Source organism: Larus michahellis, chromosome 2 (assembly GCF_964199755.1).
Source record: "Larus michahellis chromosome 2, bLarMic1.1, whole genome shotgun sequence".
NCBI lineage: Eukaryota > Metazoa > Chordata > Aves > Charadriiformes > Laridae > Larus > Larus michahellis.
The window spans coordinates 1,012,057-1,039,011 of record NC_133897.1 but is presented as its reverse complement, the minus strand read 5'-3'; the positions used below and the strand labels follow the sequence as shown (position 1 = coordinate 1,039,011).

Sequence of the window (26,955 nt, the reverse complement as noted above, 5' to 3'; positions counted from 1 at the left end):
ACCGACCCCGGGATGCGGGCGGGGCTCGGGGGACACACACACACACACACACACACACAGCGCCCGCCGCGACGGACCGTCCCCTCCCGGCGGTGACATCCCGGCCCGGCCTGTCCTGCTCCGTCCCAACCCCACCCCAGCCATCCTGTCCCGCCGCACCCCGTCCCGTCCCGTCCCGTCCCATCCCATCCCATCCCATCCCATCCCATCCCATCCCATTCTCCCCCTGTCTGCCCCTGTCCCATCCCCATCCCATCCCCCCTGTCTGATCCTGTCCCACCCCATCCCTCCCCTCCCCATCCTCATCCCATCCCATTCCATCCCCATCTCTTCCCATCCCCATCCTCATCCCATCCCATTCCATCCCCATCTCTTCCCATCCCCATCCTTATCCCATCCCATTCGCATCCTTTCCCATCCCCATCCCATCCCCACCCTCATCCCATCCCCAACCCCTCCCCATCCTCATCGCATCCCATTCCATCTCTATCTCTTCCCGTCTGCATCTTCAACCCAGCCCCTCTCCATCCTCATCCCATCCCATCCACATCTTCAACCCATGCCCTCTCCATCCTCATCCCATCCCATCCACATCCTTTCCCATCCCCAACCCCTCCCCATCCTCATCCCATCCCATTCCATCCCATCCCCACCCCACTCCCCATCCCATCCGCATCCGCATCCCATCCTGTCCTGTCCCATTCCCATCCCATCGCTATCCACATCCCATCCTGATCTGTCCCGTCCCCATCCCAGCCACCCTGTCCCATCCCAGCCCCATCCCATCCTCATCCTATCCTGTCCCGTCCCATCCCATCCCTATCCCTATCCCTATCCCTATCCCTATCCCTATCCCTATCCCTATCCCTATCCCTATCCCATCCCTGTCCCTACCCCATCCACCCTGTCCTATCCCATCCCCACCCCATCCCAATCCCAATCCCAATCCCATCCGCCCTGTCCCGTCCCACCCTGTCCCCATCCCCTCCCCTCCCACCCCGGCAGAGTCCCCTGCGTGGCAGCAGCCCCCTGGCACACGGCCCTGCTCCCCGTCCTGACCTCAGGACCCCCGGCACGGGGTGACAATGGGGGGAAGTCGGTGACACCGCACACGGGGAAGGGCAGGAAACCCTTTGGATTGCGGAAAAAGGGAGGGGACGAGGGGGACACGGGGACGAGGCCACATCCCGTCACTGCTGCGATGCCGGAATGGGGGCATGGCCGCAGCATGGCACACACGCCTGTGGCTGGGGGGGTTCAGTGCCCGTCCCCACCCACCCATGGACATGGTGGCAGGTGGGGACCCGGATTAGGGACCCCCGTCCAGGCCCCTCCCGAGGTGTCCCAGGGAGCTGCAGCCCCCAGCGCAGGTGACACCCGTCAGGAGGGGACACCGGGAGCAGCTCTGGGATGAGGGGAGGGGGCACTGCCCCGGGGCTTGGATGTCCTGGTGCAACTGGGTAAACTGGGATCCAGGGGCAGCTACTGGGCTGCACGGATACATATACACATATATATATATTTATGTGCATTTATTATATATATTTATTTCCCACTAATGGCACCGTGATCAGCCAGAACGGGATCAGGATGCGGCCCCTGGCGCTGTGTTCGTGGGAGCTGCTGTCTGCCCGTGGTCTGGGCTGCAGGACATGTACGTATGCGTGGAAATATATACATATATATATATTTAAAAGTACGTATGTGTGTATTTCTGGCCTCTCCACGTGCTCGTCCCAGGAGCCGCGCTCAGCCTCGCTGCTGGCCACAGCCGGGGCACGGAGCCACCCTGCGCTGGGGCGGCCGGATCCAGCACGGTGCTTTGTCCCCTGTCACCAGTCACCCCTTTCCCCTCCTCCTCTCCCTCCTCGGCATCCCCGTCCCCGCACCCCGCCCTGCGTGGGGCAGCCCCATGGAACCACAGACTGGTTTGGGTGGGAAGGGACCTTAAAGCCCACCCAGTGCCACCCCCTGCCCTGGGCAGGGACACCTCCCACCAGCCCAGGTTGCTCCAAGCCCCGGCCAACCTGCCCTTGAACCCCTCCAGGGATGGGGCAGCCACAGCTTCTCTGGGCAACCTGGGCCAGGGGCTCACCCCCCTCACAGCCAACAATTTCTGCCTCACATCTCATCTCAGTCTCCCCTCTGTCAGTGGAAAACCCTTCCCCCTCGTCCCATGGCTCCCCTCCCTGCTCCAGAGTCCCTCCCCAGCTTTCCTGGAGCCCCTTGAGGGACTGGAAGGGGCTCCAAGGTCTCCGCGGAGCCTTCTCTTCTCCAGGCTGACCCCCCCCAGCTCTCTCAGCCTGTCCCCACAGCAGAGGGGCTCCAGCCCTCCCAGCATCTCCGGGGCCTCCTCTGGCCCCGCTCCAACAGCTCCGTGTCTCTCCTGTGCTGAGGCCCCAGCGCTGGAGGCAGCACTGCAGGGGGGTCTCCCCAGAGCGGAGCAGAGGGGCAGAATCCCCCCCTCGCCCTGCTGCCCACGCTGCTGGGGATGCAGCCCAGGCTGTGGGGGGGTTTCTGGGCTGCCAGTGCACGTTGCCGGCCCATGGCCAGCTTTTCTCCACCCCAGCACCCCCAAGCCCTTCTTCTCAGGGAGGAGATCTCCACCCCACCTGGTTGCTCCAGAGCTGGGGGGACTCAGCCGGGGGCTCACACCCCAGCTCTGCGGGCACCCAGCCCGGTTTGTGCCGGCCGAGGAGCCCCAGCCCCGCAGTAAAGCCAGGGACCTCTGGGGCCATGAGTGCCACGTCCTTGCGCTGCCTCTGACCCACAGGCCCCACAGGGTGCCCTGCCTGTGCCCCACACTTGATCCCAAGCCAGAACAACCCCTTGTGTCTCAACAGAGCTCCAGGGGGGGTGTCCGGTGGCTGCTCCATGGGGAGGCCAAGCTGCAGGGCTGGGAGAGGGGACAGTCCCCCTGCACCGGGCTCTGCCTTCACCCAGGGCAGCCAGACTCTGGCAGGGAAGAACCGGGGGAACACTGGGCTGGGGGCAGCTCCTGGAGGGGTAACGTGTCCCCCCCCAGCACCCCGTGTGCGGCATCGCCTGGGCACGCCGGTATCTCCTTGCAGTGGTGGAGGGGAGCAGGAGCCGGGCGGCTCCAGGATGGGAATGTGGGAGAAACAAAGAGCTTCTTCCACCAGCCAGGGCTTGGGACGTGTGTGCTGCAGCCTGCAGAGCTGCGCAGCAGGTCACCAGGAGGAAGGTGGCAGAGGGGACACGGGGACAGATGGCATCTGGGTGCAGAGACCCAGCAGCAGCCCAGGGAGCTGGTGCCAGATGAGCCAGACCCAGCCTCGGGGCAGGGACAGGCTGTGCCAGTGTCCCCTCCGCAAATACCAGGTGTGTCCCCATGGGGTGAGATGACAGGCTACAAGCCCAACCTCCTGGGGAAGGGTAGGAACCTCCTGGGACATCATGGGGCACCCGCTGCCCCCCCCTGCCAGCCCCACATCCCCAAGGCCACCCGGTTCAGCCCTGCCAACCCCACGTCCCCAAGGCCAGCCGGTTCAGCCCCGCCAGCCGGCACTGCCGTCGCCGGGACGCGCGAGGCCCGGGCGCAGCGAGACAAAAGGGCGCGTTGCCCTGCAGGACCAGGCCTGGCAGGAACAGTTTATTGGCAGCCCCGGTACAAAGAGCTCGGTTACGTGTGAGCGAGGAAGCGGCGCCGCAAACCCCCCGATGGGCAACGGGCACAAAGTGAGCCCGGCCCCGCGTGCCAAGGTCCCTCCAGCTCCGCTGGGACACCGGGGGGCCAGGCCACCTTCTCCTGGGTGATGTAGGAGAGATGAACGCACACCATTATCGGCTGGACCCTTGTCAGAGCACTCCGGGGCCCTTCTCGCACGCAGTCGGTGCCGGAGGGTCAGTCTGGCATGTCCCAGCCCCGAGGCAGCGCCGCAGCCGCACACCGGTGCTTCTCCCGGCACGGGACTGTCCCGGCTCTACCCCGCGGCAGAGCCCGGCAGCCCCTCGGCCATTGCCGCAGCGCATTTCTGCACGGCCCGGGGCCAGCTCCCAGAGCGCGATGTTATTCTTGTGTGTAAAACCCAAATCTGCTTCCAGCTGTAGCAGCAGCAGAAGAAACGCATAAAAACACGAGCCCCAAAAGCCGGACGCCGACCGCGGCATCCCCAGGGCGGCGCAGCCTCGTTTGCCGGACCTGCCTCCCCGGCGTGGGCAGTAACGGACTCGAGCAGAGCCCGCTCGGTTCGCGGGTTCGTCAATTCTGCGAGTTACCTGGAAAACGCTAATTAACACCAGCCGGGTGGCGGGCAAGGGCGCTGGCAGGCGTCACGGCAGGAGAGGGGCGAGCAAGGACGAAACACGGAGGCCAGCGAAGGGACCGGGGCTGCGATCACTCAACCCGACACGGGCTTCAGAATGGAAACACTGTATTGACGGACTTTACAAAAAGTTATTACAAAAACACGATCACGAACCAGCAGCTGACGATAACACAGCGGAAGAGACACCACTTACAGCCACCTCAGGAACAACACCGATTAGCTCCGAGAAGTCAACCAATATTTACACAGACGTTTGAAAAACTCCGGTCAGTTATCTCATACATTTAAGTGTTTTAGATCAACTGTGAAATATAGTGCCACATGTTTCCTTGTAGTATTATAATAATAATAATAATAATAATTAATAATAATAATAATAATATACTACTTCTAGATTAACTAAAAACCAAACAGCTCTTTACAGGGGTTAGGAGAAGTTGCTTTCACTCTTCTGACTTACCTGAGTGTGAGACCAAACCCAGTTAAAAAATTATAATAAAATCGCCTTCATTGACAGGAGTTCGTGTGAGGGACCAGCGGCTCCGTTCCCTTGGGCCAGAGGGAAACTACAGCCCGACTGGCGCCAGTAACATCCTTCGAAAGAACAAAGACGCGTCCTCCTCGGGCGAGTTACCCGACCGCGCCTCCGCACGCTGCCCTTCCCAGCTCCTCCTGCTCCAAATGTCCTCAGCCCCTTCTCCTGCCCGTCCTTTCCTCCTGCACCTACTTTTTCTCACCTTGCTCTTTGCCGCTCTCTCCTCTCCGCTTCTTCTTCTTTTTTTTTTTTTTTTTTTTGCCTTCGACAACTCCTGCGTCGTGCCCCTAACCACGTCTCTGCCTCGCCTCTCTTCCCTTCATCCCAGCCCTGGCCTCGCAGCACGGGGCTTGCCGTTGGAAGCGCGGCAACGCAACGGGAGCGGGCGGCCAGTTGCCTGGGAACGGCACCTTCCTTCCCTTCCCTCGCGCTTCCAGCCTCGCGGTGAAAACGAGTGGAAAAAAGAAAGCGAAAGCTCGTCACTCCTGAATATGCACAAAGATAGGTGGGGAAACACCTGTTAACACGGCCCCCAGAGAATCGCTCGGGATTGCTCTCCGCAGGCAAAATCCAAACCTGCGCAGGGGACAACTAGTACAAGGCCTACGCCGCTATGGAAGTCTCGCGTAACCCCGCGGGGTCGAAGAGGTGCCTAGGCCGTCCGGATCAGAGTTTTTAAGAGGAATTTTCCTTTTGATGCTTCAACAAAGCGGGCTTTGTAGCATGACCACATGGATTAGCTGCGATACAAGTTCACCTCCCATCATGCTGCACGTCCACCTGCCAGACCGTTACCGTAACCGCGAGCCCTTCTGCCCCGGCCTCCCACCGCAGCCGCTACTGCTTAGTTTCTTTTTTCACGCAGAAATGGCCGGTTTGAGTTGCCGACTCCAGGTTGTGCTGCGAATCCTCCAAGGGCCGGGGGTTGCGGGAATGGATTTTCTGGTGGCAATTCAGCGACTCTTTGTAACGGAAGTGCTTCCCGCAGACGGGGCACTGGTAGGGGGTCTCCCCGGTGTGGACCCGCCAGTGCTTGAGCAGGTGGTCCCGCCGGATGAAGCTCTTGCCGCACTCGGTGCACTGGTAGGGCCGCTCCCCGGTGTGGATGCGCTGATGGCGGATGGCTTTGGAGAGGTCTCGGAAGTCCTTCCCGCAGTAGGTGCACGTCAGCGGCCCGTCACCCTTCCCCGTATGGAGCTTCTGGTGCAAGATAAGGCTCACTTCCAGGCTGAAGCTCTCCTTGCACTGGGAGCAGGTGTACGGTCTCTCCACCATGTTGTTCACCTGCCTGACAAAACCATACTTGAAACCGGAGCTTTTCTCCCCGTCGGAGCGCTTGGAGGGTTTGGAGCGGGAGGCTCCTTGGGCTTTCGTAGAGGACGCTTTGGATTTCTGCCTGAAGCTTTCTCCGTGCTCCAGGGAAGTGCAGGCTTCCTCGCTGGCGTGTGCTTTCTGATGGGTGGCAAAGAGCTGCTTGTCCAGGAAACTCTCCCCGCACTCGCAGCAAATGTACGGCCCCTCTACTGCGGCCACGTCCTCAGGAGCGTCCTTCTTGGCCAAGTCTCTCCCGCGGCGAGAGGAGCGCCTCAGCCCGTTGCCTGTTCCGGTTCTCTGTTGCGGGGTCGATCCGCTCCGGCTCTTGCCGCTTGGCTTCATCTCTTCCTCTGGGCTTGAGAAAACCTCTTCCCACTTTCCTGCCAACGAGCCAGGAAGCTCAAGGCTTTCGGGACCTTCCTCATCACACTGCTGTTCATCTGGCAGAGCAGAGACATTCATGTCATTTCTCTCAGATAAGAACTGCCTCATTATTTAGACCGCAATTCTCTCGGGTCTCTGCTTTGCACGCTCAAGACAGTACCTGGCACTACGGGGTTGCAAGTCCCATCTGGGAGCTACATAAGCAGTACCGGAATATAAACAAAGCCAAAGTATATTGACTTAGAACCACAGAATCACTGAGGTTGGAAAAGACCCTTAAGATCATCGAGTCCAACCATTAGCCCAGCACCGCCATGTCCACCACTACCCCACGTCCCTCAGCACCACATCTTAAATCCCCCCAGGGATGGCGACTCCACCACCGCCCTGGGCAGCCTCTTCCAACGCTTGACGACCCTTTCCGGGAAGAAATGTTTCCTAACATCCATCCTAAACCTCCCCTGGCACAACTTGAGTTTCCTCTCGTCCTATGGCCTGTTCCTTGGGAGAAGAGCCCGACCCCCCCTGGCTACCCCCTCCTTTCAGGGAGCTGTGGAGAGCGAGAAGGTCTCCCCTCAGCCCCCTTTTCTCCAGGCTGAACACCCCCAGCTCCCTCAGCCGCTCCTCACAAAACTCCTGCTCCAGACCCCTCACCAGCTCCGGTGCCCTTCTCCGGACTCGCTCCAGCCCCTCCGTGTCTTTCTTGGCGTGAGGGGCCCAAAACTGGACGCTGCCCTCGAGGTGGGGCCTCACCAGTGCCCAGGACAGGGCGACCATCACTGCCCCACTCCTGCTGGCCACACGATTCCCAGTACGGTACAAACCAGGATGCTGGTGGCCTTCTTGGCCACCCGGGCACGCTGCTGGCTCATATTCAGCCGCTGTCGACCACCACGCCCAGGTCCTTTTCCGCCGGGCAGCTCTCCAGCCACCCTGCCCCCAGCCTGGAGCGTCCATGGGGTTGGGGTGACCCAAGAGCAGGACCTGGCACTTGTCCCTGTTGACCCTCACACCGTTGGCTTCGGCCCGTCCATCCAGCCTGTCCAGATCCCTCATTAGAGCCTTCCTACCCTCCAGCAGATCCACACTCCCGCCCAACTTGGTGTTGTCTACAAACTTACTGAGGCTGCACTCGATCCCCTCGTCCAGATCATTGATAAAGACTTCTTGGGAAAGCTCAGACAGTACAATGGTGAGATCTCTATATATAGCTAGACAAAGGGAAAAAGTGGGTTCCTTAGCAGGAGGTGAAGCAGAACAGGTCTTTCAGAACATGTGGTTTAGGATAAAGGCCAAAAAAAAAAAAAAAACCAAAAAAAAAAACCTGAAGGAAGGGGAATAAAACCTCTTTTCCTTCTGGGCTCGTACAGTGCCTGGGGCCGAAGGATCTCCCGTGGTATAAAGGGTAACTCAAAGCAACAGCCAAGGACCCCGGCAGAGGGAGGATGAAAAGAGCTCAGAGGATCTGGGGATATGGAGAAGAGGGTTGAAAACCCAGAGGTTTCTGCAGAGCGCGAGAAGGTAAAGCTGCACCGAGCACTTGCGTGCCCGGAGAAGACCGCTCGGCACTGCCTGTCACAGGGCTCTTCATCTGCTTCTCGCTGTGTCAGACATCTAAACGCGCGGCTTGAAAACGGGCCGCTTTGTTCGCATCGGGCTGAAACTCTGGAAAAGCATCAGCCAGAACAGTTGAGCTGCTTCACGTTGTCCCCACGCTTCAGAGCGGGGACCCAGAGTGACGGGGCGGTGACAAGGACGCGCCTTTTGCTGCGCCACAAGAAGCCTCACATTGGGCTGACAGAGAAAGCCGCGAAAAATATCGCTTTGCGTATTCATCAAAGAGACAAAACGTCAAGAACTTTGCTGCTCACGTCAGCGAAGTTTGCCTGCACTACGTATGCTCTCGCTCATCTCCACTTCAAGGCTGGCCAAACACGCTACCTCACCCAGTGAGGCGACACCGGAGAGGTGATCTGCACCCCCCCAGCCAGCCCAGAGATGCTTTTACAGCCCGCTGCTCACGTACTGCAGCTTCTTCTGCACGTGTGCTCTCCATCTGCCTCGGCTGCCATCCAGCTCCCACGCTGGCCCTTGAGGCAAGCCTGGCAGAGACCACGGCGAAGGCAGGATCTCACCCCGGGCAATCTTGGCACCCCGGCAAGTGCCAAAAGCCTGAGCCCGCCTCTGTCTCCCCCTCTGCACAGCGCTCGGCGAAGCTCTGCGCTTCTAACTCACATGTACTAGGGACCTCCATGCTTTCCTCTTCTTCAGAGCCCTCGTGGCTTTCAGCCAGAGTCTCTTCGTATTTACTCCACGAGCTGTCATCCGGACCAGGAAAGGAAAACTCTGTGCACAGGAGAAAGAACGACAGGAGTTGACGCTCACACCTCCCAGCTGCTTTACAGAGGGTTTCAGGAGAGATGGCCACATTGGATAAGAGCCGATAGGAAAAGCAAAATCACCGCCGTCCCCAAGGACAGAGCTGGCAAAACTCAACAGCAGGGGCCGGGGGGGCGCTGGCAGCCACGTGTCTGCTTTCCACCTCCCCACTGTGTCCTAGGAACCTTATGGCTCACCGGTGCTGGGGTCTGTAGGGGTTTCTCCTCCCTCAGAGTCATCCTGATCCTCCGCGTTGGGATCCTCTCCTTGCTCAATCCGTGACAGGAGGTCAGGCTTCGAAATGGCAGCATCTGCACGTAAAAAGAGGATCAGGACGTCTCCTTTGCCCTCGCAGGGGAGAGAGACTCTCACACCTTCGCCCACCAACCTTCCTTCGCTGCTGGGGATGACGGGTAACGGAAAGAGAGGCTTAGGAAGATGCTCTCACACATCTGCACCGCTCACCTTGTCTGGGCCCTGGGAACATGAGCGGACTGCAGGAGCACACTCTGCTCAGGTGAGGAGCACCTCCCAGCCTGCAGCGTGAGGAGGAGAATAAGAAAATGCATCTGTGCTTACCTCCGGGCTTCCTTTCTTCTCCTCTCTGCTAAGGTCCGCGGATCCATTACAATGGGGACTTCAGCTCGGGGACAGCACCAGGGCTGTCAGCCAGCGGCAGCAGGGGAAGTGCCCTCCCCATGCGGTTCCCTCCAGCCAGGACCGCTCCATCCTACTCGTCCGAGTCACAGGCTGCTTGCGGATTTTGGTGGGGGAAAGGGGACAATCACAATCTCTCCTAGGGTGGAGAGCGGAAAACTTCATTTCCAAATAAGTGTGAGCCTCTGGGTATTAATTTCCACCGCTGCCCTAGTGGATCCGTTTGCCTTATACGAGGGCCAAACCCCTAAACCTCATTACTCAAAGGAAACCTTCAGATGAAGCACAGATACATTTTTCTAAGCTCCAGGCTCAGATCCACAGATCCCCTTCAGTAGGACCGCTACGCTCCCACGCCTCTAGCATAGGATGCAGGATTGGTTTTTAAACAGGAGAAAGAGGAGCAGTTTTTATCCTTCACCTTTTTCCCTTGCACACAGGGACTGCGGAAGACCTCTGTCCAAAAAAAAAAATAAAGGAAGAAAGGAGGAAAAAAAAAGGATAAAAGGCCTGGATTGGCCAGGGTTGGACAGCCAGGTGAGCCACACCAGTGGCCTCAGCACAGGGAGATGTCTGTCTGCCAGCGACTGCGTCTGCCCTCCCACCCACTGCACACAGACGTCCAGGCACGGCAAGGTCATTTCTCAGAACACACGTAGATGCTTGTGAAGGCAACGCGTCCCCCAGAGGGAATCCTCGCAGCCAGGACTGGAAAGAGCGAGCAGAGCACGTTCGTTTAGCCCTGAACGTGCCGCCCTGAGCCGCTGGAGGGGAAAGTGGAAGGCAGAGCCTGCCTTTGCCCGCTGCTTCTCCCCAGCTCTACCCTGCACTACAGGAACAGATACTGCAACAGCTTGCGCAAGAATCGTTCCCTGGGCTGAGGCTGGGGTCAGACAGAACACCAAGCGGCTGACAAGCCTTGCTCTCCTCCCTTACGAAAGGCTCTGCAGCTAAAGGACTGACCACCCACAGAAAGGGCTGGAAGGAACCTCAGAGGCAGGACACCCCTCTGCTGCCCTAAGCGGCGAGCGGGCTGATGCACCCAGCGCAGTGGATGTGTGGACCTTTGCGTGGCAAAGAAACTCCCCTCTCCCCCGTCTTTACTTGGCTTGAGGCTCCTCTCGATTCCCCTCCTCACAACCCAGGCGCTCGTTCGGCTCCTACCGGCCACAGAGACCATCAGGGAGACGTGGTCACTGCAGCGATGCTGGGGACGTCCATCCAACGCTAAACCAAACCGGTGAGGACTGACCTAATAGCCAGGGCTGCTGCCGAAAGTTCCCAGACCGGCACAACATCCACCCTCCCCGATCCCGCCAGGTACAGCAGCGCTTCTATCCACCAGGCCCCGGGAAAACCTGGCACATCAGAAGCCTCAGAGGAAACCCCAGCTTGTCTTTACCCATCGAGATGACGGCCTCATAGTTGCCTTTCATGATATGCCTGTAAAGCTCCTTCTGCCACTCGTTCAAGCTCTTCCACTCCTCCTCAGAGAAGTTAAACGAAGCATCGTTGAACGCCACGGGGACCTGCAATTAGAAGCATCGCGCTCTCAGATGTTTTCCGACCCAACACATTCTATGATTCTATGAAAACATCCGGGGACGTTTTCTCATTCAAACTCCTCAAGCACGGCACAGGACAGTCCCACAGAGCCACGCCTGCTCCTTCCCGTGCACCTCGCTCGGCCCCCCTGCCTGCCTCAGGCAGCTTCACCCCTGGCTGCAAGGCACGCGTCGGGGCTTTCCCTCGTCACCCGCCTGCAACCTGTCCCCTGCTCAGCCTCCTCGCGCTGCGGGTGACGTCTCATACATGGTGCCCAACACAGCCTCTCTTCCCACTTCGTTTTTGAGGCAGTTTTGCTGCAATTGCCTCTGAAGAGGAACTGGAGAGACGTTACCAAACCCGCCAGGCACCGGGGGGCCGAGCCACACAATTTTGCGTGACTCAAAGACGGCTCCGGCCGTGCTAAGTGGTTTGTGATCCCGATGCATTTTGGCGAGGATCACGCAAAGATAACAAGCGGTGTTTTAATTATGTGTAATTAATGCAAAGGGACCTGTGCTGATGCTTCCCGCTGAGTGCTAAAGGAAAGACACCGCTGCAGGGAAGCTCCGTGTCCCGCTCAGCACCGCAGCTGCCCTGAAACGGGGCTGCGAGTGCGGAATACGAATGGAACAACCCGGTTTCAAAGATGGAGCAGAGGACCGTTACCTTGGGGACCTCCCCCTTCGCCCCCGGGGGCAGCCGCAGGATCCAGAAGTTCCTGTTCTTCAGCAGGTTCTCCATGTTCTCCAGTCTCTTCTGTAGCTGCCCGTACTCCTGGATGAGGGTGCCCAGCGCGGTCCACTTGCTCTCCAGCTGGTTCCCGAACTCCACCGCCGTCTTCTCGCAACCGATCAGCTTGGTCTCCGCCATCCTCATCCTCCCCTCCAGGTTCATCAGCTGGGCGGCCTGGGCGTCCACCTTCCTGTCCACGGCCTGGATCTCGGTGACCAGCGTCAGGGAGATCTCGGCGGCCGGCAGCTCGGCCTCCCCGGCGGGGCCCTGCTCCGGGGCGACCAAGGGCTGCTCCAGGGCCAGCTCCTGAGACTCCATCTCCCACTCCAGCTCCTGCGGGGGGGGGACACACACAGACCGCGCCGTGGGCTCCGAGCGAGGGGTTGAACGGGGCTCCGTGAGCGGCCGGGCCGGGCCCGCACCACCGCCGCCGCCGCCGGGGAACGGGGAGACGGGGCCCGGCCGGGGGGCGTCGGCCGGCGCGGGGGGGAGCCGGCAGCGCTTACCTGAGCGGGGGCCCAGTCGGCCATGGCCCTGCGGGTCGCGGCGGGCGAAGGGGGGTGCGGCGGCGGAAGGGAAGCGGGCGGCGGCGGAAGGGAGCGGGCCCGGCGGCTCCTCAGCAGCGGCGGGGCAGAGCGGCCATGCCGAGAGCGCGGGGCACGCTGGGAGCTGGCGGCGGGGCAGCAGTTGCCGGGGGGGGGGGGGCGGGGGAAGGGGGGGGGCGGCGGCGGCGGCGCAGCGCCACCTAGCGGCGGGCGGACCGCGCAAACGCCGCCGGCCCCGGTGCTGATTGGGCGGTGGCGCTGCCAATCGGCTGGCGGCCGGCCAATAGCGAGGCGGGGGCGCCCGGCGCGGGGTGGTGCGGGGAGGGGGCGTGGCCGCCGAGGCACCGGGACCCACCGGACGGGAGGGGACAGGGCCCGGCCCGGGGACGGGGCCCACCGGGGCTCTGTCGTGCCCGGTACCGCCCGCCCGGCATCCACAGGCGGCCCCGCCGCCGCCCCGTCTCCCCTTTCTCCCGGCCCCGCCGTGCGCCGTCATCCCGGTGCGGCGCATCGTTCAACCGCCGCCGTCCCCGCGCCGCAGGTGAGGCCTCGCCGGGAGCGGCACCGGCACCGGGAGCAGCACCGGGAGCAGCCGCCGCATCCCCCGAGGACCGGCCCGGTGCCATGAAGGAGGACCGTGAGCGTCCCGTTGCCCTGGGTGAGGGATGCGGGTCCAGCCCGGCACCAGCCCCGGTCGTGGCCTGGCCACCGGCGAGGCCAGTGGCACCAGTGGCACCGGTGGTTGGCGGGAGCAGCCCAGCCCCGTCACAACGGGCTGCTGTGCAGCGGCATCACCGGCCATCCCTCCTCTTATCTCCGCGACAGGTTACGGCATCACCAAACCCGACATCCTGGCTGAGGTGGAGCGAGGGGAGACGGCGGCGGCGGTGGTGGGGCGCTACGGGGAGCACCGGAGCCCCCAGCCACGTGTGGCACCCACCGGCCCCTCCCAGGGTAAGCGGGACACAGGTGGGACCGGGGCATGGGGGATCCCACCGAACCGGAGGGCTCAGGCCCCTGGGATCCCCGGTGAGGGGGTGGCTCCCCAACGCACTCCTGTCTCCGCAGGGACGGAGGTGAAGAGCGAGGAAGGGGTGTCCCCGCCACCTGCATCCCCCCCGTCCTGCCACACCGGCCCCGGCTGCAGCTACTGTGGCGTCCCCGAGCCAGAACCGAATCCCGATGCCAGTAACGGGGGGTTCATCGCCCCGCCACCCACCTTCGAGAGCCGCTGCCGCCGCTCGGCAGAGCCGCCGCTTGAGTGCGCCGAGTGCGGCCGCGGCTTCGGGCAGAAACCGGACCTGGTGCGGCACCGGCTGGCGCATGGCGGAGAGCGCGGTTATGCCTGCGGCCGCTGTGGCAGAGGCTTTGCCGAGCCAGTGGGGCTGGGGGTGGTGGGCAGCCCCTGCCGCCCCACTCCCTGCCCCAGCCGCTCCCTGGGGATGGCGGAGGGGGGACCGGCGGCCCCCCGAAAGGAGCGGAAGGAGCTGTCACTGACGGAGAAAGTGCGCGTCCTGGAGATGCTGGAGGGCCCCAAGGTGTCGCAGAGCGAGCTGGCCAAGCGCTTCGGGGTGTCGCAACCCCAGATCTGCCGCATCATCAAGAACAAGGAGCGGATCTTGAGCGAGTGGCACCGCAACGGCGACCCGGAGCGCAAACGCAAGCGGGAGGGGAAGGACGCGGCCCTCGAGGCCGCCCTACTGCGCTGGGTGGAGGGCACCCACGCTGCTGACCTGCCCGGCACCGGTTCCCTCCTCCATCTCAAAGCCAAACACCTCGCCGAGGCGCTGGGCCGGCCCGACCCGGAGCCCAGCGGCGGCTGGCTGGCACGCTTCGGGGCTCGCCACAACCTGGCCTTCAAGAAGCCGCCGGCAGAGAAGGGGGACGCGGAGCAGCCCACGGCCGAGCACTGGGCCAGCGTGGTGCTGCCCGGCCTCCTCCGCAGCTACGCGCCCTCTGAGATCTATGTCTGCGGGGAGACGCGGGTCCTCCTCCCAACCGGCTGCCTTGGTAAGGGCGAGAGCACCGGTGACCAGCTGACGCTCCTGCTCTGCACCAACGCCGACGGCTCGGAGAAGGCCCCGCTGCGGGCGGTGGGGGAGAGCCCCCGGCCCCGCTGCCTTCAGGGTGTCAACCTGGGGCAGATGCCCTGGAGCTACCGCGCCGGCAGCCTGGCCGGCGTGACAGCCCCCCTCTTCACTGAGTGGCTGCGAGAGTTCAACGAGGGGATGCGGCGGCAGGGGAAGAACGTCCTCCTCCTCCTCACCAAGCACGAGGCGCACCCCTACCTCCAGCTCTCCAACGTCAGGATGGTCTTCGTCCCACCAGCCACCGCCTTGGACCGCGGCATCGCCAACGACCTCAAGGGCCACTACCGGCGCCGGTTGCTGAGGTGGTTGCCGGCGGAGCGCCGCGCGGGGCAGCCGACCCTCCTGGATGCCCTGCACATGCTGGCGCAAGCCTGGGGCGACGTGCGCCCAGGGCTCATCGCCGGCTGCTTCCGTGCCGCCGGCTTCAGCCCTGACGCCGGTGCCAAGGCCTCAGCCCTCACCCCAGCGTCCGGCCTGCTCGGCCAGGAGGAGCTGGAACGCAACGGGGAGCCGGCGGACGGGGATGAGGGGACATCGGAAGGCGAGGACGCAGGAGAGCTGGTGCAGCCCTGTCCCTCGGAGCGGGAGGTCTGGGGGAGCCTGGCCACGCTGCGGCGGTATCTGGAGTGCCGGGCCACCTCGCCGGACCTCTTCCAAGCCTTCTATGAGCTGGAGGACGTGTTGCACATGGTGTCGGCCAGCGCCGGGCGAGCCCTCGTGGGGGACACCCCTCCCAAGCAGTGAGCGGAGCAGCCAGACCCGCTCACACCCGTGCCGGGGACCAGAGCTCATCGGGGTTGTCACCGGACTGGCCTGGCCACCATCCCCTGCGGCGGTGCCAGCTGAGTTGTGCCGTGGGGTTTGCTGTGGGTCCGTGTGGCGCAGGGGCAAAGCAGGTGCCCGGTGGGGGCTGTGGACCCACCACGCTTTGGATGTCACCTGTTGGGGCAGTGCCGGGGGCTGGCGGTGGCAGCGCCGGGGACACGAACCGGCTGCCAAAACCTTCTCCCACGGGGTGGCTTCTGCAGGCAGCGGGAGCCGTCGTGGACTGACCCTGGGGGGATTTGCCCTGAGTGGGGTGGTTGTGTTTGCTGGGGGGGGATGTGGGGTGCCCCATGCTGGGGGCAGTGGCTCCCCGTGGGGGCTCGGGGGGACCGGGTGCCACCGGCTGCTGTCACCACGTGGTGCCCGGAGGTTTGCGGCAGGCATTAAAAAGGCGGAATTCAGCAAAGCGCAGCGTGGGTGGCGATTGTCATATTTTAACGTCACTTCAAGCCCTGCCATGAGCCGGGCAGAGCCCCCGCACTCCCCGCCCGGGGCTGCGGGGCCACCCCAAACCTCCCCTTCCCCTCCCTCACCCTGGCCTGAGGACACGCACCCCGTGGCCCGGTGACACCGTGGCCGCTCCTGGGCCCCCACAGCACCCCAACGCCTGCTGTCCCCGCCCGGGTGACAGGGCCATGGGCAGCACCCGCGGGCAGCAGGGACCTGGCTGACAACCCATGTGCACCCGGGGGTCCCCTGCGCAGCCCCCTCCCCGTGTATGTGGGACCGTGTGGGCACCCTGGGGCACCCTGGCCCTGCCCTGGTGACCCCGCTGCACTGGGGTCCCTGAGACGGGACGGGGCATGGGGACGGACCCCACCCCCGTGTGTGCACGGAGGACCAGGGGCAGCTGGGGGCCACCCCCCCCCCCCGCCATGGTGGGGACAGGCGTGTCCCCACAGCACTGTGGCACCCAAGGGTGGTCTGCAGCCACCCCAGTGGAGGGGAAGCCGGGAGGGGGGGTCATGGGGGATTTTGGGCAGGAGGTACCTGTTGGGACACACCTGGGTAGGACACCCAAGGGGTGCTCGTTGGGGTGTCCAGGGTGGGGGGGGGCCATTGGGGTGTCCAGGCTGGGGGGCAATTGGGGTGTCCAGAGTTGGGGGGGGGGGCATTGGGGTGTCCAGGTTTGGGGGGGCCATCAGGGTATGCAGGGTGTGGGGAGCGATCAGGGTGTCCAGGGTGGAGGGCGATTGGGGTGTCCAGGGTGGGGGGTCCATTGGGGTGTCCAGGGCAGGGGGTCCATTGCGGTGCGCAGGGGGGCATGTCCGTTGGGGGGGTCCAAAGCAGGGGTCCATCCCGGTGACCAGGGCAGGGGGCCCATCGGGGTGCCCGCTGGGACAGTGGTGTGTGCGAGGGGCACCCAGGGGTCTGTTGGGGTGAAGGGGGCACCCCCGGGATGCGGGGGGGGGGGGGGTGCAGCCAGCTGCCAGTCAGGGTGCGTGGGACATGGGGTACAAAGGCCCCCCCCCGGGCTGCAGGATGCACCGGGAGTTATCGATGTAGGTGCAGGGGACAGGATGGGCTGGGGGGGGTCCGTGGGACAGGCTGCACGGGGGGCTAGCGACTGGGGGATGCACCATCATGGGGGTGCACGCAGCACCTGGGGTGGGGGGGGGGGGCCGGGGCGCAGGGACAGAGTACCGCGGGGGGGGCATCGGGGTGCAATGGGTACACGGGGGTGCAGGGACACGCAGGGACGGGGTGCACCGGGGGGGTGCCCACAGGGACGCACAACCCCAGGGGTACGCGGGGCTCCCCGTGGAGCGCAGAGACAGTGAGCGCTGGGGGCGGGGGGGCATCAGGGCCCAAAGGAAGGGGGTGCAAGGGACAACCCGGGGCGGGGGGGGGGGGGGGCACGGGAAAGTGCCCACCGGGATGCACAATCACGAAGGTGCTGGGGGCTCCCCCGGGGGTGCAGGGACAGTGGGTACCGGGGGGAGGGCAGCATCGGGGTGGGTGGCAAGGAAGGGGGTGCAAGGGGCACCCAGGGGGGCGCAGGGCAGCACCCAGGGGGATGCACAGTGACAGGGGTGCAAGGGCAGTGAATACTGGGGGGGGGGGGGAGGGCCTTGGGGTGCATGGCACACGGGGGTGCAGGGACACGCGGGGGTGCAGGGATGGGGTGCACCGGGGGGATGCCCACAGGGATGCACAATCACGGGGGTGCAAGTAGTGTCCGGGGGGGGGATGCAGGGCCAGGGTGCACCGAGGAGGGTGTGTGTGTCTCCACGGGGGTGCACACAGCACCCGGGGGGGGGTGCAAGGCCCGGTTGCGCCAGGATTGGGGGGGGGTCCCCACCGGGATGCACCCCCACGGGGTGCACACAGAGACTGGTGGGGTGGAGGGTCGGGGTGCACCGGGGGGGGGGGTGTCCCCGCGGGGATGGACACCCACGGGGGTGCACCGGGGCTCCCTCGGTGGGGGGTCGTGCAGAGACAGTGAGTAACCGCGGGGGGGGCATCGGGGTGCACAGGAAGGGGGTGCAAGGGACACCCAGAGGTGCGTGCCCGTGGGGATGCACCCCCACGGGTGGGTGCATGCAGCACCTGGTGTTGGTGGGGGGGTGTCCCCACGGGGATGCACCCCCACGGGGGTGCACACAGGGCCCCGGGGGGGGTGTGCAGGGCCGGGTTGCACCGGGGTTGGGGCATCCCCACGGGGATACACAATCACAGGGGTGCATGCAGCACCTGGGGGGGGGGGGGGTGCAGGGCAGGGGTGCACCAGGGTTAGGGGGGTTCCCAGGGGGATGCACAATCACGGGGGTGCACGCAGGGCCCGGGGGGGGGGTGTGCAGGGCCGGGGTGCAGCGTGGGGGGGGGGGGAGTTGTGTGTGTGTATGTCCCCACGGGGATGCATAATCACGGGGGGTGCAGGGCCGGGGTGCAGCGTGGGGGGGGGGGGGGGGGGGCGTCCCACGGGGATGCGCAGCCACGGGGGGTGCAGAACCGGGGTGCAGCGGTTGTGGGGTGTCCCCGCGGAGACTCACAACCACGGGGGGTGCAGGACCGGGGTGCAGCGGTTGTGGGGTGTCCCCGCGGAGACTCACAACCACGGGGGGTGCAGGACCGGGGTGCAGCGGGGGGGGGAAGCGTCCCAGGGGGATGCGCAACCACGGGGGTCGCAGCGCCGGGGTGCGCAGGGCTGTGCCCACCGGGACGCAGCCCCCGGGTGGGGGCGTGTGTGTGTGTGTGTGTGCGTGGGGGGGGGTGTACGCGTGTTTCCCGCCCCCCCCCCCCCCCCCCCCCCCCCTCGGTATCCCCCCGCCCCCCGCAACTCCCGCTCCGCGCCGCTGCTCCGCGGCGGTGCCGCCAGGGGGCGCCCTGGGGCGGGCGCGCGCAGGGCCCCGCGCCGCGCCGCGCCGCCGCCGCTCGGAGGCGGAGGAAATGAAGGCGAGTTCCGCCGAGGCGGGAGCCATTACCCGCCGCCGCCGCCGCCGCTGGACCTGAGCCCCCCCCCCTCCCCCCTTCCCCCCTCCCCCAACCATCCCAACCCGGCCCCGCCGCCGCCGGTCCCCGCTTTTCCCCCCCCCCCTCCCCTTTCCCCCTTCCCCCCCCCCCCCCCCCGCCCCTTCACACGCCCGTCCCGGCACAGGTAGGCGCCGCCGCCCTGCCCCCGGGGGGTGTTGAGGGGTTTGGTGGGGGGGAGAAAAGGCCTGCGGCCGGGGCCGGTGCTTGCCCCCCGGCCCCCCCCCCTCCTCCCCGGGGGCAGGCACCGACCCCTTTGTCCCCGGTGCCCGGCGGAAGCGCGAACAAAAGCCGCCCGCTGAAGGCCCCGGCCATGCCCTGGGGGGGGAAGCCGGTAACGGTTTGCCCCCCCGCCTCCCCGCCCCGTCCCGGGGCACCGCTGAGGGGGGGAGAGGCCGTCGCAGCGGGGAGGGGGTGGGTGGGGGTCCGAGGTGCTCAGCCGAGGCCGTGAGGTGGCCGCCGGAGGGGTCTCGGTGGGGCCTGGGGATGCTGGGGGTGGCCGAGGGCTCTGCCGTGGCGCTGGGGGGCTGAGGGGGTCGGCGGGGACAAGGCCTGCACCGTGGCACTTGGGGTGCGCCGCGGGCGAGAGCCTCGCCGGGGTCCATGACGTGGCCGTCAGGTGCTCACCGTGGCCAGGGTCTTCGCTGGGGCCTTGAGGCACTTGCTGGGGCCATGGCATTCACCGTGGGAGCTTGAGGTCTTCACCATGGCCAAGGCCTTCGCCAAGTTCTTTGCCATGGCCCTAAGGCCCTTACCAGGACCTTGAGGTGTTCACCATGGCCAAGGTCTTTGCCATGGTCTTGAAGCACTTGGCATAGTCTTTGCTATGGCCCGAAGGCCGTTGTGAGAGCTTGAGGTGTTCACCATGGCCAAGGCTTTTGCCACGGCCTTGAAGCACTCACCACAGCCTTTGCCATGGCTCCAAGGCCTTCAGTGGAAGCTTGAGGTGTTCACCATAGCCAAGGCTTTCGCCATGGCCTTGAAGCACTCACCACGGCCATGGTCTTTGCCGTGGCCCCAAGGTCTTCAATGTAAGCTTGAGGTGTTCACCATGGCCAAGGCCTTCACCATTGCCTTGAAGCACTTGCCATGGCCATGGTCTTTGCCATGGTTCCAAGGCTCTCAGTAGGAGCTTGAGTCTTCACCATGGCCAAAGCCTTTGCCAAGGTCTTCATCACAGCCTTGAAGCGCTTACCATGGCCATGGTCTTCACCATGGCCCAAGGTCCTCACCAGGAACCTGAGGTGCTCACTGGGGCCCTGAGGGTCTCGCCATGACCAAGACCCTTGCCAAGGCCTGCATCATGGCCAGGGGCTTCACTGTGGCCTTCAGATGCTCACCATGACCAAGGCCTTTGCCACAGCCCCATGACCTGTGCTGTGGCCGAGGTCTGTGTCATGGCCCTGAGGCCCTTGCTGGGAACCTGAACACCATGGCCAAGGCCTTCACCGTGGCCCTGAGGCCTTGTGCTGCAGCCCTGGTGATGTGTCTCTTGCCACGGTGCTGAGGTCCTTGCCATCACCGAGGTCCTAGCTGTGGACCTGAGGTGCTGACCATGGCCAAGGTCCTTGCTGTGGTGCTCACTGTGGCCCAGAGGTGATGGCCGTAGCCCTGAAGTTGTTGCTGTGGCTCCTGGGGCGCTTGCCATGCGGCCAGAGGCACTCCCCATCACTGCCAACGTGGCTAGGAGGCCCTCGCCGTGGCCTCAAGGCGCTCCCCATCGCCCTCAGCCTGGCCCCACGGCACTTGCCGTGGCCCCGAGGTGCGTGCTGTGGCCCTCGCCGCAGTTCCAATGCGCGCACCGTGACCACGACCCTCTCCGCGGCCCCCGTGGTAGCTGGCTGGGGGTCCCCGGGTGCCTCTGGTTGGAGAGGGCCGGGGGCCCTCGCCGTCAGCCCGCACTGCCGCCACCCACCGCTGCCCTTTCCTTTTCTCCCCTCCCAGGTGCTCTCGAGCTGGGGCGAGGGGATGAGGTGCCCCCCTGCCGCGTGGTGTGCCGAAGCGGCTCTTTAGATCCTCCCCGGCCCAAGCCTCCCCTGCCATGGATGCCTCGGGGGCTCTTGCTTCGGCTCCCTCCTCCGCGGCTCCCTCGGGCTCCCGCAGCCCCATGTTCCCCCCAGGAGCTGACAGAGAGGAGTGGGGACCGAGGTTCAATTGTGCCCCTTCCACCTCTGCCGCAGCCTCGCAGGCGATGCCAGCGTCTGGCCGGAAGAGGAAGGCCAACTTCTCCAATGACGAGACTGAGACGCTGGTCTGGAATGTGGTCCGGCATTTCAGCGCCCTGTATGGGTCTGAAGCCCTGCGGGCTCACCCCGTGCGGCGGAAGCAGCTCTGGACCCAAATCCAAAGCCGCGTCAACTTCCTGGGCTACACCGAACGCTCCATCGACGACCTCAAGCACAAGTGGCGCGACCTGCGGTTGGACGTCAAGAAAAAGATCACCTCCAAGAAGCACCTGCCCATGAACCGCGCCGGCGGGCCGCTCCACAAGCCGCGCCTCACACCCCTGGAGAAGATGGTGGCTTCCACCTTCTTGCAGGCCAGCCACGACTCGGAACCCGAAATCATCTTGGACCCAGGTCAGTCGTGGTGTTTCTCTGGGAGAGTTGGAGTAGCAGAGTCCCCGTGCTGCCTGTCCCCACCTGCGCTCTCCGAGTGATGTCCGGCCTGGTCACGTCACCAGGCTGAGGTCCCCCCGAGCTCCTGGGTCTGCCGAGCGTTTGCGTTCTGTGCTAGCCATCGCGGCGTGGATCATGGAAGGAGACCTTGGGGTTTTGCTCTCGTATGTGGTTTATGTCGGGATCGCAGCATCCGGCAGCGCCGCGGTCCTGTCGTATCTGAGTAGCAAACCACCAGGGTTGGAAACTACGTGCGCTGGAATTAAAAATCCACCATGGAAATAACCTGGGATCAACAGGAACACCTTAAACTTTGTGGGACCAGGCCTTTTTGGTTCTGTTTTTTTCTTTAATTTGATCCAGTGCCTGGCCTTGCTGGATACCGTCTAAAGGCAGCCGGTAAAAGACGGGATGGGATTTTATTTCCCCCCTTCCTTCCGTGGTTGGTGTCCCACCTGGTTAGCTGAGGTCAGAGGGAGCAGGAGCAGCTCCTTCAGTGCGGAATCACGCTGCAGTGTCTCACACCGGGGTGCCCTGCGTTGCCGGGGGGGAGCCGGCGGGTCCCTGGGTGGGCTGTGCCTTCTTGATGGGGCTGTGCCTTTGACCCCTGCAGAGCAAACCTGTGTCTCCGCGTCCTGCAGAGCCGGTCCTGCTCTTGGATAACGCCTCTTTAGCTCAAATGCCCAAGAGATGCTCGGGGGGAAGACGTTGGCGAAAGATCCAACATCGGTCTTGCAGCAATGCTGGGCTGGGCCCGTGGATACACCCCAGCTGGGCTTTGTAGCTGACCAGGAGGCAAATAGCTCCCCAGCCCTTTAATTTCCAGAAAGGGAATGTGTCTGGCTTCTTTGTGTCCCCAGAGGACACCAGGGATAGTCGTTCCTGCTCCTTGCTCTGCTCTTTGATTTCAGCCCAGACCCGTCAGGTCTCACTGGGGACGGGTGGGCGCTGTGGGTCTTGTTTCACCAGACGCCCGACTTGCTGCAGAGCAGAAGGTCTCTGGGCTGGAGGAAGAATTCCTTGTGGGACATTTAGGGGATGCCAGCCCTCTTGGGGCTGGGTGAGTTCAGGACAGTCCTGGAGGGTTGAGGGCGAGCGATTATGTGGGCTGGCCTTGCAGGAGGAGCTTCTGCACCTCGGTGCAACCCCCACGCAGCATCGCTGCCCTGCTGAGTCCCGTGGGACCCTTCTCCTAGGGAGCCCCAGCCACCCTTCCACCGGAGCATGTGAGCCGCCGGTGCTGTTGTCGCAGCGGCTGAGGCTGGATTCTCTGTGTCCCGCAGATCTGTTCTTCCCGGGTGCGACCAAGCAGTCCTTCATGCACCTGCAGCCCGGCATCAGCCACCCCAGCATCTACATCGACACCAACGGGCAGCCCTCGTCCCTGCCGGACGTGGAGGGCTCCGCGGTGCCCCGGCTGGCGGTGCAGAGCCCCGACCCCTCTGTCATCTGCGAGTACAGCCGAGGGGAAGGACAGAGCAGTTCGGGTAAGGGGACAGGCTGCGGCGGGGATTTAGGTGGCGGAGGGATGGATGGAGATCCCCTGGGAGCATGGCAGCCGGTAAAAGGTTGTGGTGGTGGTTTGCACCGAGAGCCTGGTCCCGGCAGGGCTGGGTGCAGCCCTTGGCACGGTGCTGGGGGTGACACTGCGGGGGACACCCCAATCCGTGATGCCTCCCTGCGCCTGCCCAGCCTGTGAGATTGTCTCCTGGTCTGGGAGTCCCGAAGGGCTGCGGATGCGTAATGTGGAATCCAGAGCACAGTTTCGTAACCATCAAGGGTTGTTCGGTGGCAGAAGGTGGCAAACCCAAGGGAAGGCAAAGGCTGCTGCCGTCCCTGCGTCATGCAGGAGCATGGGGAACTTGCTGCGGGGGGCACAGGGGGGCGTGCGAAGCAGGCAGGAGCTAGGGCTGCACAGACGGGGCGCGTTGTTTCTTCTGTGTCCCGCAGGGATGTCCGTGAGGGGGACATCCATCTGTTGGGGAGGGGCAGGGGACCGGGACAGCGGCTGGGGCTCACCGGAGGGCTTTTCTTCTCTTCCAGCTGAGTCGGGACCGGAGCTGCGGACCCCGGACATGTCAGCCATTTCCCCATCCCTGCGAAACGAGTCCCTCGTCTCCTATGCCTCCATGTCAGAGGAGGAGGAACGGGAAGGCCGGGAGGTGGAAAGGGGCCACGGCGGGGCCGTGGGGATGCAGCCCGGGCCCGAGGCCGCCATGTCTTCAGAGGAAGACATGAAACTGTCCCGACAAGCCATGCTGATCCGCCGCTGCAGCTCCCAGGGCTCTGTCACCTCCCTGCCCGAGGACCCTCTCAACCCCGTGGACGCTCACTCGGACTGGGGCCACGAGGGGGTGTCCGACCTGCCCCCCATGGCCCGCGGGCTCGACTCCTCGCACCCCGAGGAGCAGGCGGGGGGCCCGGGTCCGGAGATGGGCACTTTGCCCAGGGTACTGATGGGTCCCACCTGGGAGAAGCCGACGGCGGAGGAGGAGCCCCCGGCCCGCTCCCCGCTGCATGGTGCCCTGACCGAGGAATCGCTGCCCTCCTCCGCCTCCCCCCCGGGGGATGCCCCCGCTGCCCCCGGCCCCCCGCGCGGCCTGGGCTGCTCCCGCCTGCGGGAAGACCGGCGGGAGAGCTGGAGGACTAACATCCATCACCTGCTGGACCTGGAGGAGCAGTGGGACCAGCTGTACCACCAGGAGTTGGCCATGTGGCAGGAGGAACGGGCCACCCAGCGCGAGGAGAGGGCCCGTGACCGCGAGCTCCAGTTTCGCCTGCTCGGCGTCCTGACGGACATCCGCGACGAGCTGCGCTACCTGCGCCAGGAACGGGCCAGCGCCCGGCAGAGCCAGGCACCGCCAGCCGAGCCCCGGCCGGACCCCAGCCCGCTCCTTGAGCAGCCCAAAGCCGAGCCCACCTTCCCCGAGCCCCAGGCTGGGACCCCCAGCTGGGGAGAGACCACCGTGCCCAGCCGAAGCCCCTTCGGAAACCGTGGCCGGGGACGGCGTCGGGGACGGCCGCGCGGCTCTGCCTCCAGACACAGACGACTCTTCCTCACCAACAGCTAGGGACGGGCAGGGACGCTGTCCCGCGAAAGGACATGGTGTGCCTGCGGCCCTCCCGGGGCTCCGGCCGCGCGGTGGGTGCCCGGCCTCGGACAGAGAGGCGCGTGCGTGGGGGAACGGTGTGCGTGGGAGCTGCCTGGGTCGCGAGCGTGCGGCTGCCGACGATATTGGCGCCTCCGAGCGCAGGGAAGGTACAAGGGGATGCAGGCAGCCGGCCCTGCGCATGCTTGCCATGCGCTGGGAGCGCGCCGGGCACCCCGCCCACGCCCCAGGGAAGATGGTGGCGTTACACACACGTGTGTAAGGCGTGCGAGCGGCCGGGAGGCCCGCCTGCACCCACGGCCGTTGCCTCTCTGCCCGCAGGGCACGCGTGAGCCGGCGGGGAGCCCCCACGCGCGCGCGCGCGGAGGGGCGTCAGTGGGGCCCGTGTGACAGCGCTAGTCGAGTAGGATTACTACCTTTTTGGGGGGGTGGGGAGTTAGGAACACTTAGTCGCTGATGTGCGAACATTTTATGCAAATCATTTAATGACCTAATTTGCATATAACCATAAACTTCTGTTAAAAAAGGAAAAAAAACAAAAAAAAGAATCCCCAAAAAAACAGAAAAGCCGTCTCTGGCGTGTGGAATCCAGGGCGAGGGGGACCTGCTGTCCCCGCGTGAGCCTTCGCGTGCCGCCTCGCTGAAGCCATGCTCCCCTTGACCTGACGAGCCGGCAGCGATGCCCACTGTGGCGCTGGCATGGGCGACAAGACCCTGGTCCCCTCCCCTGCGTGGGTCGTGGGTCCTTCCCCCTCCTGGCACCCCACGTAGCCTCGGGGAGCCTCCTCCGCCACCCCGGTCCCTGCTCGCTTGTGCCAAACGCCGCTCGCCTGCTGCGTCATGCTGCTGATCCGTGGTTCCTTCCCCGCTGAAATCCCCGGTGTTGCTGACACGCAGCGCCCCGTGATGCCGACTGGGTGCGATATTGCGATATGGGGGTCGTTTGCCCCACGGGCTTGCCCCGCGCAGCCCGGTATGGGCTGCGCGGGGCAAGCCCGTGGGGCAAACGACCCCAAGCTCATTTTGGGGAGCCCAGTAGTCTCGGGTCCTGTCCCCAGGGAGTGTGCAGGGTCCCCAGGCAATGTGCAGTGTCCTTTGCATCATGCAGGGTCCCTTGGGGAGCGTGCAGTGTCCTGCGGCACTGGGCCGTGTCCCCCGGCAGCGTCCCTAGGGAGCTCCGGCCCCCCACCCCCTCCCTCCTCCTCAGGCTGCAGCCCACGCTGGGGGGACAGCACAGCCGAAAAGCCCACCCTGAGCTGGTGTCCGTCCCACCCTCCCCCAAATGGCAGCACGGGGGGGACCCGCGGCCACCTCCCTGCTCGGTGGCAGCTCCCGGGCGGGATGGGACGGTGGGACAGCACCGCCAGTGCCAGCCGCGGGGCAGCAGCTACTGGGCAAAGTGTCGCCAGACGTGGCACTTTCCAGGTCACCGGCTCCGCTCGGGGCCTCCCAGGGTGACCATCTCCCTCGGGGGCGGGGGGGGACGGTGACAACCATCTCGGGGGTGCCTGGGGAAGGGGCTGTGGTTGAAAAAGACGGGTAAACTAACTTATAGCCCCAAATCAAGGGTAGGAGGGAGCTGGGACTGGTTCGGTGATGGTGGCGGCGGGGGGGGTGGGTTTGGCTGGTTTAAATGAAGGCAGGACACGGAGGAGATACAGAAGGGTTTGGGTGGGAAGGGACCTTAAAGCCCACCCAGTGCCACCCCCTGCCCCGGGCAGGGACACCTCCCACGCGCCCAGGTTGCTCCAAGCCCCGTCCAACCTGGCCTTGAACCCCTCCAGGGATGGGGCAGCCACAGCTTCTCTGGGCAACCTGGGCCAGGGGCTCACCCCCCTCACAGCCAACAATTTCCTCCCAATATTTCATCTCAATCTCCCCTCTGTCAGTGGAAAACCGTCCCCCCCCCCCCCTCGTCCTGTTGCTACATGCTCGGCTAAAAGTCTGTCCCCAGCTCTCTTCTAAGCCCCTTCAGGCACTGAAGGTGGGGGGGGGGACACCCTGTGGGACCCGGGGAGGGGGGGGGGCCAAGGCGCTGCAGCCCAGCATGACTTTATTCCGTATCGCATCGTCCATACAAAACTACACCCCCCAAAGCACTGTACAGAGCGGGACGGCGCGGGGCTGGGTGTGGGGGGGGGCAGTAAAAATAAGCAGTGGGGGCAGGGGAGCAGAGCGGCAGGCGGGGGGCGGTGGCGGCGGGGGGGGACGGGACGCGGCATGGGGCGGGGGGCTGCTCCCCATCCTGTGCAGCGAGATTGTCTGGGGGTGGGTGGGGGGGGAAGCGGTGTTGGGGGGGGGGCCAAAGAGTGTCCATCCATGGCGGGGGCCGACCCCGGGTGGGGGGATCTAGGGGTGCATGGCCCCCCCCCACCCCCTCCCCGGGGTCTCCCTGTGCCCCCCGGCCCCGTCCGGGCGCCTGTATTTGGTAGGAAGCTGCGTGGCCGGCGCCTGCCCC

General features: G+C 64.7%; 2 protein-coding genes across 3 annotated transcripts in view; one reads left to right on the top strand and one right to left on the bottom strand.

Annotated features, from left to right (window-relative positions):
- The window catches only part of LOC141738203 (uncharacterized), a 43,306-nt gene that overhangs the window by 10,483 nt on the left and 5,868 nt on the right, over positions 1-26,955 (bottom strand). The window contains exons 8-27 of the mRNA XM_074573394.1: positions 24,914-25,012; positions 23,681-24,454; positions 22,606-22,836; positions 22,008-22,135; positions 21,081-21,182; positions 20,520-21,022; positions 19,525-19,593; positions 19,022-19,148; positions 14,935-15,142; positions 14,117-14,844; positions 13,756-14,001; positions 13,535-13,665; positions 12,804-13,037; positions 12,345-12,507; positions 11,773-12,171; positions 10,961-11,087; positions 9,099-9,212; positions 8,758-8,868; positions 7,644-7,733; positions 5,666-6,578 (exon numbers count right to left, since the gene is read on the bottom strand). Coding sequence (XP_074429495.1) covers positions 5,666-6,578; positions 7,644-7,733; positions 8,758-8,868; positions 9,099-9,212; positions 10,961-11,087; positions 11,773-12,171; positions 12,345-12,507; positions 12,804-13,037; positions 13,535-13,665; positions 13,756-14,001; positions 14,117-14,844; positions 14,935-15,142; positions 19,022-19,148; positions 19,525-19,593; positions 20,520-21,022; positions 21,081-21,182; positions 22,008-22,135; positions 22,606-22,836; positions 23,681-24,454; positions 24,914-25,012 — 5,497 coding nt within the window. The remainder of the gene's footprint in view (positions 1-5,665; positions 6,579-7,643; positions 7,734-8,757; positions 8,869-9,098; positions 9,213-10,960; positions 11,088-11,772; positions 12,172-12,344; positions 12,508-12,803; positions 13,038-13,534; positions 13,666-13,755; positions 14,002-14,116; positions 14,845-14,934; positions 15,143-19,021; positions 19,149-19,524; positions 19,594-20,519; positions 21,023-21,080; positions 21,183-22,007; positions 22,136-22,605; positions 22,837-23,680; positions 24,455-24,913; positions 25,013-26,955) is intronic.
- LOC141738512 (uncharacterized) lies at positions 18,628-25,104 on the top strand. Of its 2 annotated transcripts, none has more exons than XM_074573789.1 (4): positions 18,628-18,896; positions 20,950-21,348; positions 22,671-22,874; positions 23,431-25,104. In XM_074573789.1, exons 2-4 carry the CDS (start codon positions 20,961-20,963, stop codon positions 24,456-24,458), a joined length of 1,620 nt encoding a protein of 539 aa, XP_074429890.1. In that variant the 5' UTR covers positions 18,628-18,896; positions 20,950-20,960; the 3' UTR covers positions 24,459-25,104. The 2 variants fall into 2 exon arrangements, with proteins under 2 accessions (XP_074429890.1, XP_074429889.1); XM_074573788.1 differs by having other exon boundaries at positions 20,714-21,348.

What these genes read in the sequence shown, in the direction of transcription:
- LOC141738512 (XM_074573788.1), top strand. Translation starts at nt 20,811, where the DNA reads ATGGATGCCTCGGGGGCTCTTGCTTCGGCTCCCTCCTCCGCGGCTCCC. An exon ending in CGAAATCATCTTGGACCCAG is followed by an intron (nt 21,349 to 22,670) that starts GTCAGTCGTGGT and finishes TGTGTCCCGCAG; the next exon opens with ATCTGTTCTTCCCGGGTGCG. An exon ending in GGAAGGACAGAGCAGTTCGG is followed by an intron (nt 22,875 to 23,430) that starts GTAAGGGGACAG and finishes CTTCTCTTCCAG; the next exon opens with CTGAGTCGGGACCGGAGCTG.